Genomic DNA, 12,720 nt, shown 5'->3' with positions numbered 1-12,720 from the left:
TCCTTTGTGGCCTTCATATTCGTTTCGTTGGGACGTTTTTCAGTTTTGTTTCCAATGCTCTCATAATTCGCTCTTCACGCTGTTGTTCGCGGTAAACAGCAGCAGCCTTTAAATAAAAACAATAAATAAAACAAAAAAATAAAACGCAGTTTTTTAATAAATTGATTTAAAGGACTAGCCAACATGTTGCGTCAACTAATTGTAAGTATATTGTTTACAACTGCAATTAATTGCATGTTTTATATTGGACAAACTGAACATTGCATAACCTTGTATTTCACCAGACAACTGTGGGTCGTCGCACACTGACTCCCCTCCTAGCGCGCACACAACGTTTTTCAGCCGGCGCTGCTGGTGGGGATGGTAAAGACGGCAAGCAAGATGTTGTTAATCATGCCGATGTTCCCATCATTGACTACGAGGATCCCGATTACCTACCCCTACCAGAATATCCATTTAGACCGGATGAACCATTGGATGTTAAGAAACAAAGGTGTGTTCGATACAATTATTTTTTTAAATGCAACTAAAACAAACAATCATTATCTTCTAGATTGGTATACCAGTCACGTAAGCGCGGCATGTTGGAAAATGATTTACTTTTGAGTACATTTGTGGCTAAGCACCTTAAGGACTTAAATGCCGAGCTCACCGAACAATATGATCGTCTCATTAATGGTGTCACCAACGACTGGGATATTTACTATTGGGCCACAGAGAACAAACCAACTCCACCTGAGTATCAGAACGAAATAATGAATATGTTAAAGGAACATGTGGCAAATGCCCAGCGGGAGAAACGTTTGAGGCAACCAAATTTGTAATGCAGTGAAATTTGTCTCCTGTTATTTTTATAGATCAACAATGAAATATGTTTTTTTTCAACACGTGTGTCATTGGTCATTTGTAGCACAGGTGACAATTTGTACTTATGATTAGTAGTTTGTGATGTTAGATTATAATTGTTTGAATAACCTATAAAAGTGTTAATTTAATCTGAACTGTGTTTGAAAGTACCGCAGCAAATTTTAGGGGGGATCTCTGGTGTGAAATGGAAAAATACTTGGCTGAATAATGATCGAGAACGACTTTTCAAACAATTTGTTATGCTGGTTTTTGTTTTACTTTGCACTACTATTTACTCAACTTGTCCGGAACCGAAGATGCCTTGAGTTTTTAATTTAAATTTCTTCAGTTTTCAAATATTTGAATTTGAATTATTTTAAAATTGTCTGCCCACGCGTTTATATCCAAAGTGCTAAAGTGAAAATAATACAAATATGGATTGTAAGCCAACAGAAGAATTGTGTCAGTCTGTCTCCAGATGAAATTTTCATTTACATCAAAAGGTATTTATTTATTAGTACTTTTTTATAACAAATATAAATAGATTTAAAAATAGGTACATTAAAAAAATTTACATGCATTGTAGGACGAACGAATTTTAAAATATACATCTCAACACCTTTCAAAAACTCGATAGAGAGCCGGCAAATTGGCCAGCTCATAAACATGTTTCCTCAGGCGACCTGGCGGAAGCAAATATTTCTTAAATGCCGAATAAATTACGTGCTCAGTTACCCAATGATGTTGCTTTGGCATTTCTTGAAGTTCAACCTCAGAGACCTTCGCATAATAACGTGCCGTTTCTCGACAAAATGTTTCGAAACATTCCTCCTCCACTTCCCATTCAACTTCCGTGGCCAATCTTAACATGTAGATAGGTAAAAATACTTTACTCGGCATATGCTGAGTAATCAAGCAAGGTATGGTTTCTAATTCGCCGTTGCTATTGATATTCATTGAAAAATATTCACGCATTATCGGTGACTTTTCGATCAGTATTTCTGAGGCTCTTTGGGCTAATTCTTCTTTGTCACCATCTTCTTCGGTCCAACCACTTTCTGGTGTATCTAAAGCTAATTTGATCAAATCTTTTACTGGCAACGGTTCTGGTTTAATACTGATAATTTGGTGATTTTCAAACTCGTACAGCAGACGTTGATAAAATAGTTCTTCACTACAAACCACAAAATAAAATATTAATTTTACATGAACCCATTTTGCCTACAAGCTAAATCTTACCTTAGCTTAATTGTATCTCCCATATAAAGCCTGGTCTCATGTTGAAACAGGGCAAACTGCTTGTCAACAACACCAACAAAAACCAACTCCTTGATCATTTTTCGCATTTCAACCGAACAACTGTCCTCTATTTTCTTTTGCATATTTAAGATGCTTGTAAGTTTGACTTCTTTGGTTTTTCTCTTGGCAACCTCGCGAAAACTCTCCTCAGCCGCTGTAGACGTTGAACTGGCCCCACTCAAAGTCATCGAACAACCAGAATCATTTAGTTTAACACCTTCGACATGTAAAAATTTGTACATACTCTGTTCTTTGCTATCAGTTCTGATCATATTTTGAGGATTTATTCTTTCACCATTAACACTTTTCAAAGTGCTATCATGTTCTTTGCCTTCACCTGGGGGTTCAGAGGCCCCGGGCATTTTTAATTGTTTATAAAATGTTCGAGTTTCATTACTGCCCAGCAGTTGGGCTTCCAGAGTTTGTTTGATTTTTTCCACAATTTCATCTTCGTAGAGAAAATGAACTTCATGCTTTGTGGGATGGACATTGACATCAATATTGGATGGATTTATTTCCAGGCTTATGTAGGCGAACGGGTGCATTCCTCGGGGCAAATACGTACTGTATACATTATCAAGGGCGGTTTTCAAAGCTGCATGAAACAATATTTTATATGTTTTCAAATTAAAGAACTGCATTAACTTACATGACACTTCTACCAGCCGATGATTGATAAAGAACAACGTAATCGCCTTCTTCGAGCTGTAATTTACTTTTGTAATGTATCCTTTCATTTGGAATTTATGTACGTCATCTTTCAACTCAACCGGCAACAACTCCTTGGCTATGGAAGCTCCATATAATATCTCAATATTTGTCTGTTGGTTACTGTTTGGTGGTGTTTTTATCGACGGCTGTTCGCCATAACGTTTCAACGTGAAGCCCACCTTTGAATTATGTATGGCATACTTGGACATAACATTGGATATTCTTTGAAACTCTTCATTGGGTGACTTGAGGGCCTGCTTTCTTTGTGGCATGTTGTAAAACAGGTCTTCAATGGTTATTATGGTACCCTGATTTCCAGCACAAGGTTTTGGTGGAGCTTTTAGCTTACCCTCTTCATAAGATGCCCTTAAACACAATAGGATAATAGATTTAGACAACTGTTCCCAAGGCAAAATGACCCAACTTACTTGTATGCACATTTTTCTTTGGCGGTCTTGGTCTGTATGGTTAAATGGGCCACATGACTCATGCTAGCTAATGCCTCTCCACGAAAACCAAATGTGGCTATGTTAGTAAGATCCTCAAAGCTCGTTAGTTTTGAGGTAGTGAATCTTTCGCAAACTATGGCCATGTCCTCTTTTCTTATGCCCGTACCATTGTCTTGAATTTGCAAGAGTTTTAGTCCTCCGGATTTTACGGTGACTTGTATAACAGTTGATTTGGCATCCAGACTGTTTTCCAACAATTCCTTTAAAGCATTTGCAGGCCTTTGTATAATTTCACCGGCAGCTATGCGATTCACTACAACTTCATCTAGTTTTTTGATGACTCCTGGTTCTGCCATGTTTTCTTTTTTTTAATCCAGGCGAGATACTTATCGTAATATGATGACGACTTCCTGAATTAGAATCCTTAATCCAATATGCCCTATGCATCCAATATGCCCAATGTTCTTTTTTGCTTTGCGAAAATGTTAAATATGCAATAAATATCAGCACCAATTAATTAAAATTATAATCATTTATTATAAATAAAATTAATAAAGAAAAACAAAACACTACAAACCAAACAAATCGTGAACAACCCGCGCTTTCGAGAATGGAATAAAGTGTATCAACCGCCGGTATGGCATCTCTTAAAGAAAAATGAAATTGGGGGCAAATGGAAATAAAAATGAAGAATCAAAACAAAAAGGCCGACTGACGAAACGAAGATGGAAAACAAACTGCGCTAAGGGGTTTGTAGGGCACAAAACAAATGGTTCCAGGGTTGCAAAGTTGCGCGCTGTATCACCAAAATAAAAAACGTTCCAAACGCAATAAAACAATAATAATAATAATGCTCGCTAAAGATAAAAATAAATGGGGGCTTTGTTTACGAAGGAGTGTAATGGACAACGCGGAGAAACCCGCTAAGGTTTAGGTAGAGCTGACAGCGTTCAAACAACGAAGCTGAACGATTTCGTCGGCAGCGTTTCAACCAAACGGTGGCGATAATGTTGTCAATGTTTGACTTCTTATGTGACAATTTTGTGTTTAAAACAATTTTTTTTTGTTTCAATTTTTACATTTTTTCGAATAAGTTAAGATTTGTTCGAATTGGCCACATTTGGCACGAATTATTGCCTTCAAACGGCCAATGAAACCGTCACACGCTGCTCTACGGTATTTTGGCCCATTCCCGGCGAAGTGCTTGCTTGAGGTGATCGAGTCTTTGGTATTTTTTAGTGCCAACCTTGCTTTCCAAAATACTCTAGACATAATAGTCCAACGGATTGGTATCCGGAGATTTTGGTGGCCATTGGGCGTTGGAAATGAACCGAGGAACCTTATTTCGTAACCATTCTTGGATGGCGCGTGCTGAGTTCTGTTGGAATGTCCAAGGTCTGCGGCTAAAATGTTTGCGTACCCAAGAATATTTCGCGATAATATTCGGCATTTATTCTGATGTCACGGTCGATCAATACGAGCGCAGAGCGACCATCGGCTGTTATGGCGGCCCACCCCATCACCATTTCCGGAGCTTGAGTTCTGGTGGCCAACCGAAGGTGCGCATTTTTAGCTGACTTCTTTGGCAAGTAAACACGATAATTTTGATTGTTTACAAACTGCTGGACAAGGAATCTTTTCTTATCGGAGAAAACCAAATTCGGCAGTTCTCCACTTTCGTCCAAGCGAAACAACTCTTTAGCTCTTTTGAATCTATTTTCTTTGTGTTGCGGTGTAAGTTCTTGCACTTTTTGGAATTTCGATGGCTTTACCCCGAGCTCATTTTTCAATATTTGCCGAATGGAATATTGCGATATGATCAGCTCACTGCGACGCGGGTTTCGATCAAGTCGCATTTTTTACTTTTCGAACAATTTCTGCTGATGTTGCTGTTTTCTTCCGTCCACTTCCTTGATGTCGGGCTACGATACCAGTATCACTGTAACGAGCGATGGTACGAGACACAAAAAATGTATTCACATTTAAATGGTTTTCCAGCCAAATATAAAGAAATCACACTATCACGCTTGAACTCCATAACGAATAACTTTTTTTCTGGAAAATTCTCACCAAAATGCTTTTGTACGCTTGTAAATAATATAATGAGCTGTCACTGGAATAATTTTATCAGCTATCGGACCAGTGGCTTACTAATGACAGTAGTCTGAAGGTGGTTGCAGTTTTTTCATCTCACCCTATAACTTTAGTAACATGTTTTATTAAAAAATGTTCCGCTAAAATAAATTAAAAATTAAAATAGTGTGACATAAAGGACGTACTAATAATGTACACCTATACAATACATCAAAACGTAAATGTAAACATGGCCTAATAGTTGTGCAAACTCTGTGTAAATCACCCTTAATTCATAAGGCAATGGTTGGCAACTCATCATTTGCCATTTCCCTTTCCGCTATATTCGTAAACAATAACTGACAATGACACAAAAATTGCATTAATCAACTCTCCCTCGTCTTTGATAACCCATTGAATGTAAACAATGTATTGTGAAAGGTCGGAAATGATCAAAAACTAATAAAAGTATTGTTTCAGTTATTTAATAAAATAAATAATAAACAATTGTCAATTGTTTATTTTTGTGCAATAAACAATAATACGAAGATTTTTATTTAACAGTTTCCTTTGTGTTTATTATTGGCGGCTTTTGTTTGTGAGAACCTTCATAAATGGTGAGAGGGAGAGAAAGAGAGCGAGAGAGAAAAAAGAAACATTTGTAGTTGGCAGGGATGGAAAGCAAAAATTGTGTGTGGTACATTTTTCAATAAAATGGCATCTTATAACTGTGCAAAAACGAAAAACCAAATTTGCAGTATAAAATACATATATATACACATTGTTATAAATAAATTTGATACTTAATTATATTTATAGGAATTTACAGAAACTAAAAAGGCGATATAAACCTAACCTACTCTTAAAATACTTCTGATATGATTAAAACATTTTTGAATTTTGCTTCAAAGTATTCTTTATTTTGCTGCTGCTAGGACAATTATGAAGATCGACAATATCGACCGTATAATGCTGGCTGAAGGTTGTCACATGGCATTTTCAGTCCAATTGGCACTAAATAGGTTAGAGGAGGTAGTCAGCGTAGGTATTCCTTTTAGTTCAGAATCTATATAGCCGTTTTTGTAAAGATTTTGACAAAAATTTTTGCCGGTAATTCTGGGGGTTTTATCAATAAAGGCTGACTTAAATAAAACATCATTCGATGTCTACATAAGAACAAACAGCCACTTGTCCGAAAGCTATTAAAATTATTCCAGTGACAGCTCATTATATTGTTTAAAAGGGTACAAAAGCATTTTGGTGAGAATTTTCGAGAAAAAAAAAATAATCGTGATGGAATTTAAGGGTGCAAGTACATAAAAGACTTGAAGTCAGGGCTAGGCATATTAATGTCAAGTTATAATGGATAACGACGGATTTTAGCGCGGCTCTGTACTCCCCTTATGAAATGTTACAAACTATGCCTAGCCATGACTTCAAGCTTCTTATGTACTTGCAGCTTAAGCGTAATAGTGTGATTTTTTGGCTGGAAAACAACAAGTGGCTATCGTTAGAGCACTCCAGCATTTAAATGTGAATAAATCTTTTGCGTCTCGTACCATCGCTCGTTACCGTGATACTGGTAGCGTAGCCCGACGTCAAGGAAGTGGACGGAAGAAAACAGCAACATCAGCAGAAATGGTTCGAAAAGTAATTAAGAAGCGACTTGATCGAAACCCGCGTCGCAGTGGCCGAAAAATGGCTCGTGAGCTGAACACATCGCAATATTTGTTTCAGCAAATATTGAAAAATTAGATCGTGGTAAAGCCTTCGAAATTCCAAAAAGTGCAAGAACTTATACCGCAACAGAAAGAAAATAGACTCAAAAGAGCTAAAGAGTTGCTTCGCTTGGCCGAAAGTGGTGAACTGCCGAACTTGGTTTTCTCCAATAAGAAAATATTCGTTGTCCAGCGGTTTGTAAATAACCAAAATGATCGTGTTTACTTGCCAAAGAGGCAGCTGAAAATGTGCACCTTCGGTTGGCCACCAGAACTCAAGCGCCGGCTATGGTGTAGTGCGGGCCGCCATAACAGCCGATTGTCGCTCTCCGCTCGTATTAATCGAACGTGGCATTAAAATAAATGCCGAATATTATCGCGAAAATATTCTGGAGGGTTGGGCACGCAAACATTTTGGTCGCAGACCTTGAACATTCCAACAGGACTCAGCACCATCGCACTCAGCACGCGCCACCCAAGAATGGTTACAAAATGAGGTTCCTCGCTTCATCTCCAGCGCACAATGGTCAACAAAATCTCTGGATACCAATCCGTTGGACTATTGTGTCTGGAGTATTTTGGAAAGTAAGGTTGGCAATAAAAAATACCAAAGTGTTGATCACCTCAAGAAAGCGCTTCGCCGGGAATGTGCCAAAATACCGCAGAGCAACATTCGGACAGCGTGTGACGGTTTCATTAACCGTTTGAAGGCCATAATTCGTGCTAAAAGTGACCAATTCGAACAAATTTGATGCCATTTCCGTCATTTTTTGCTTTCGTTCAATAAAATTTAAAAAAAAAATAAAGACAATGGCGTTGGACTTTGTTGCAGTTTTTTATCTCACCCTGTACATCTTTCGACAAAATCGGCTGATACTGTTTTTACTTGTTGTGTAAGGAATTTGGAAAAAATATATTTGTTTTGAAGCTCTTCTTTCATGAAGCGTTCATTTTCCTTTTCATTTTCTGGATTGTCTCATTTTTGGCGGTTAAATTGTTTTGCTTGCAAGTTTTTGCAGGGATTTTGTTTGTTTACTTTCTCTCTCTCCCTCTCTCTCTTTTTGAGAAAGAAATTGATTGACAATTCTAACAGGAAAAGTAACCAAACAGATCATGTGCTACCATTAACCAATTTTTGAAATGGTACTAAATTCATGTCGCATTGTACAATTGTATTCCCATTTCCATCCCTGGCTGTTGGTAACACATAAGAGAACAACAGTTTTGTCTGTGTTTCTTTCATTCTGTCTGTCTGTCTGCCTGCCTGCCTGCCTGCCTTGACAAACAACATGCTTGAGGTGATTCCATCCATGTTCTCTGCACATAGAATTTCAGTCGCATCGTGACTTTTGAGAGTGATGGATGGCAACGCGCACGGTTTCGTTACGTCCGTTTCTTTTTCTGAGTAGTGTCAGCGTATCTGTGTGTGTGTGTGAGTCTATGTGATGATAATTTGAAGAAGAGGAGGAAAGAATAAAACCTCACCCCATGCGAAAATCTTAAATTTCATTTCGAATCAAAAGTTATGCGAAAGTGAAGTGTTAAAGAAATAGTTTAATATTTTAAATAAAAAAATAATAATAAATTGTGCAAAATCACCAAGAAGAAGCGACGGCAACTTAACGTGCTGGAGGAAATCATCTCTCTCGCGAGTTGTCTTCGCCGTTGTTGTTATTATTTAGGCTTTTGTACGGTATGGCTGAAATAAACCACCTCTGAAGTGGAGTTTTTTTACAGAGGAGAGCTGGTATCCTGCAGCGGCAGCATTGTAAAAGGGAAGCCACAATAACGAGTTGTTGTTTAGAATAGCCCCATAAAGAAAACCAGTGATAAAAAGCAGAAAAAAGTGAATTCATAAATTATCATTTTACTAAATCGTGAAAAAGAAAAAATGTGAGCAGAAAGGTCACAGAGAAATATTAAAAAAATCTGATATTAAAAAATAAATCAAGCAAAGTTTAAATTCGAAAAAAAGAAAAAAATAATTATTACAACAAGAAATAGTTGCCGAAACCAATCCACCAACCGATTGTGAGTGTAGTTTGCCGCCGTCGTCGCATGTTAACAGTTGTGTTGACGTCGTTGGGTGCGTTAACGTCAAAAATGCCGGTTTTTCGGGCATCGTCGCAGATGCCGGCGCAGTCGCCGCGTAATGTTGCCATCACGTTTTCTATGTCAAGTGTTGTAAATTTGAAAATGTTTGTTTACCTTGTGTTAATTCTAACCAATTGCCTGTCTGGTGGGGCCAGCATTGGTTTTGCCTCGGCCACCAGTCTCAGTGCTCCAAAGAGTTCGGTAATTGGAGATATAACGGAAACACATGGCAAAATAATTGATAGCAAAGTGTATGAGGACAATGCAGAGCATTCGGCCCACCAGGCCGTTGTCGACAGCAGTTCAGCCGCCACCGGTACTACCCAGTCATCCCAGCCTGTGGTGGTTGCTACAGCTACTGCCAAGGATTTATTGAATCCCTCACCGCCACCAAAACTGTCCGTAGTAGATGGTGGCTCGCTGGCGTCACCGTCAGCGGCCTTAGGACCAACTGGAAGTGCCAGTTCTCGTTTCAATGTGGATTTACGTGATTCGAAGAGTATTGTTGGCTCAACAGGCGCCATCCAATCGCCCACCACCTTTATTGGCGAACATCGCCTGCATCAATTGAAACAATTTGGATTGCGTAAAAAACCGCAATCACTGACAGCCGCGTCATCGTTATCATCGACCAAATCGGCATTTGATGAAAAAAGTAAGTTTTCAATTTGCAATACAGCGTTGGCGAGATTCATTCTCGCGGTGTCAATGTCCGAATTGGAACTCCAGAAAATGTGTGATGTGAAAATATTAGTGTTTTAAATAAAATCCGATTTAAAATTTATTTTGAAATGAATGATTTAATAAATGCTCAAAATTTTCCGCCTTTTGGAAAAAATGCATCTCATATTGAATTTGACTATTTTATAGATGAGTTTGTTACATCGGTTAATGTTATTGTAAAAATTCGCACAAGTGAGATAAAAAGCAGTAACTCAAAACTTGTAGCTTCGAATCATTTGAAGAATTTTCTTAGAAAAAAAATATATTCTTTGTTCCAGAACCTGCAAGAATCTCAAGAATCAATTATCGTAGTAACATTTTTATATTCTTGAAAGTTCTGGAAACAAGAAAAAAATTGGGTATTCTAAAGAGGGAAAAAATAATAAAGCTGAACTAGAGTTTCAGCAGGGCTTTAATTAAATTTTTTCAGTATCCATTTTTTGGTTCTATCATTTGAAAATTGCTCGAATTTTATTGGCAACACATCGGTGGGAAAAAATACGAATTGGGGAAGGGTCACTCTTGGTCCGAAGGGTCAGATAAGGCTGAGTTTATGGAAATTCGTACTAGAACGGTACGAAAAATATTAAGACAATAAATGCGGTACCCTTTGTATTTGAGGAAACAGTAGAGCTAGAACTCTCAAATTTGAGTTAGGGCCACTGATGGAGTGTATAATAGATGCACCAAAGGGGTTTGGAAATTTGCACTATAAAGGTGTGAAAAGTACTGAAATTTGGTACCACGATACGAAAATGCGAACGGTTAGTGCAACAAAACTTGAAATTTGGAACAGAAATAAAGGTTGAGGAGCAAAGTCGATGTCAGGAGGTAGTTTTGGAAGTGTGTACTTATGAATACGAAAAGTACTAAACGGTACTAAATTTAGTACAATTTGAATTTGAAAGAACGGATGGAGCTCGAATGCTGAAATTTGCTGGCGGAACGTAGGATTGGAATATGGAGGAAGTTTACGAAATTTGTACTTATGTGCACGAAAAGTACTAAATGGTAATAAAATTGGTACAATTTCGATTTGGATGAGCCGATACTGCTGGAATTTTGAAACATAGTGCTTGAATGTAAAATGTAAAAAATGAAAGGGGAAAGAACAACCTCATTCTTTGGATGTAGTATCGATTGTGTATCCGGCTCGAAACCAAGCCAAGCTCATGAGCCCATGTTGAAGGCGAGAAAATATCATAAACTTTTTTTTCGATTGTCGATTCGATTCTCTATCCGGCTCGAAGGACCAAATGTAGAAGGTGAGAAGAAAATACAATCGTGTGGTTCGATTGTCGGTTCGGTTCTATATCCGGCTCGAAGAACCAATTGTAAAAAATGAGAAGGGAAAGAACAGCCTCATTCTTTAGATGTAGTTTCGATTGTGTATCCGGAATAGGAATAAAGGTTGAGGAGTAAAGTCGATATCAGAAGGTAGTTTTGGAAGTGTATACTCATGAATACGAAAAGTACTAAACGGTTGAAGCCAAGCTCATGACCTCATGTTGAAGGCGAGAAAGGAACACAACCTTTTTTCTATTGTTGATTGGATTCTCTATCCGGCTCGAAGGGCCAAATATAGAATGTCAGAAGAAAACACAACCGTATGGTTCGACTGTCGAGTCAATTTTCTATTCGGCTCGAAGGACCAATTGTAAAAAAAAGTGAGAAGGGAAAGGACAGCCTCATTCTTTATATGTAGTTTCGATTCTGTATCCGGCTCGAAGCCAAGTCAGGCTCATGAGCCGATGTTGAAGGCGAGAAAGGAACACAACCTTTTTCTTTCGATTGTTGATTCGATTCTCTATCCGGCTCGAAGGACCAAATGTAGAAGGTCAGAAGGAAACACAATCGTGTGGTTCGATTGTCGAATCTCTATCCAGCTCGAAGGACCAAATGTAAAAAATGAGCGGGGAAAGAACAACTTTATACTTTGGATGTACTTTCGATTCTGTATTCAGCTCGAAGCCAAGCCAAGCTAATGACACCATGTTGTTATTTTCCACTGTTGATTCGATTATCTATCCGGCTCGAAGGACCAAATGCAGAACATGAGAAGGAAACACAGCCGTATGGTTCGACTTTTGATTCGATTTTCTATCCGGGTCGAAGGACCAATTGCAAAAAATGAGAAGGGAAAGAATAAACTTATTCTTTCGGCTTGAAGCCAAGCCAAGCTCATGACCCCATGTGGAAGGCAGAAAAGGAACACGACCTTTTATTCGATTGTTGATTCGATTCTCTATCCGGCTCGAAGGACCAAATGTAGAAGGTGACAAGAAAACACAATTGTATGGTTCGACTGTCGATTTGATTTTCCGTCCGGCCCGAAAGACCAAATGTAGAAGGTGAGAAGAAAACACAATTGTATGGTTTGACAGTCGATTCGATTCTCTATCCGGCTCGAGGGACCAATTGTAAAAAATGAGAAGGGTAAGAATAAACTTATTCTTTGGCTGTAGTTTCGATTCTGTATCCGGACCGAAGGACCACTGTTTAAAGGGATGAGAAGGGAATCCAACCTCGCTCTTCGGTTGTCAATTCCATTCTTGTTTTTATTTCAAAATATTTTCCTTAAGTACTATAAAAACTAATTTAACTTAACCTAATCCCAGCCTCACAATTATTCTTATCTATTCTAATATTGAGTGGAGAATATTAAAGGGCTGCCTGTCTTTTCAGTCAAGAGTTCTTGCATACTCACTGAGCGCATCAATATCTGTGTGTGTGGCTCTTAAACTTGAATACCTTATGCGGCAGCGCACAAGATCATTGAATTGTACTGATGTTGTATTTTATGGCAG

General features: G+C 38.2%; 3 protein-coding genes across 3 annotated transcripts in view; 2 read left to right on the top strand and 1 right to left on the bottom strand.

Moving 5' to 3' along the window:
- The first annotated feature begins 40 nt into the window (after positions 1–40).
- On the top strand, positions 41–995 carry LOC131805352 (succinate dehydrogenase assembly factor 2-B, mitochondrial-like). Its single transcript, XM_059128455.1, has 3 exons — positions 41–201; positions 285–493; positions 554–995. Exons 1-3 carry the CDS (start codon positions 184–186, stop codon positions 822–824), a joined length of 498 nt encoding a protein of 165 aa, XP_058984438.1. The 5' UTR covers positions 41–183; the 3' UTR covers positions 825–995.
- Positions 996–1,389: 394 nt separating this feature from the next.
- Positions 1,390–3,926, bottom strand: LOC101888311 (DNA mismatch repair protein Mlh1). The gene is made up of 5 exons (XM_005184412.4): positions 3,883–3,926; positions 3,285–3,777; positions 2,795–3,222; positions 2,086–2,740; positions 1,390–2,020 (listed from the first exon to the last, which is right to left on the bottom strand). Exons 2-5 carry the CDS (start codon positions 3,659–3,661, stop codon positions 1,459–1,461), a joined length of 2,022 nt encoding a protein of 673 aa, XP_005184469.1. The 5' UTR covers positions 3,662–3,777; positions 3,883–3,926; the 3' UTR covers positions 1,390–1,458.
- Positions 3,927–8,397: 4,471 nt separating this feature from the next.
- The window catches only part of LOC101900675 (low-density lipoprotein receptor-related protein 1B), a 448,976-nt gene continuing 444,653 nt past the window's right edge, over positions 8,398–12,720 (top strand). Inside the window, exons 1-2 of the mRNA XM_059128467.1 lie at positions 8,398–8,528; positions 8,818–9,845. Coding sequence (XP_058984450.1) covers positions 9,155–9,845 — 691 coding nt within the window. The 5' untranslated portion in view covers positions 8,398–8,528; positions 8,818–9,154. The remainder of the gene's footprint in view (positions 8,529–8,817; positions 9,846–12,720) is intronic.

This window comes from Musca domestica, unplaced genomic scaffold (assembly GCF_030504385.1).
Source record: "Musca domestica strain aabys unplaced genomic scaffold, Musca_domestica.polishedcontigs.V.1.1 50, whole genome shotgun sequence".
In the NCBI taxonomy this organism is placed as follows: domain Eukaryota; kingdom Metazoa; phylum Arthropoda; class Insecta; order Diptera; family Muscidae; genus Musca; species Musca domestica.
The sequence above is the reverse complement of the archived record's forward strand: the minus strand, read 5'-3'. Positions and strand labels throughout refer to the sequence as shown.

What these genes read in the sequence shown, in the direction of transcription:
- LOC101888311 (XM_005184412.4), bottom strand. Translation starts at nt 3,661, where the DNA reads ATGGCAGAACCAGGAGTCATCAAAAAACTAGATGAAGTTGTAGTGAAT. An exon ending in TCGGCTGGTAGAAGTGTCAT is followed by an intron (nt 2,741 to 2,794) that starts GTAAGTTAATGC and finishes TGTTTCATGCAG; the next exon opens with CTTTGAAAACCGCCCTTGAT. An exon ending in GGAGATACAATTAAGCTAAG is followed by an intron (nt 2,021 to 2,085) that starts GTAAGATTTAGC and finishes TGTGGTTTGTAG; the next exon opens with TGAAGAACTATTTTATCAAC.
- LOC131805352 (XM_059128455.1), top strand. An exon ending in TTGGATGTTAAGAAACAAAG is followed by an intron (nt 494 to 553) that starts GTGTGTTCGATA and finishes ATTATCTTCTAG; the next exon opens with ATTGGTATACCAGTCACGTA.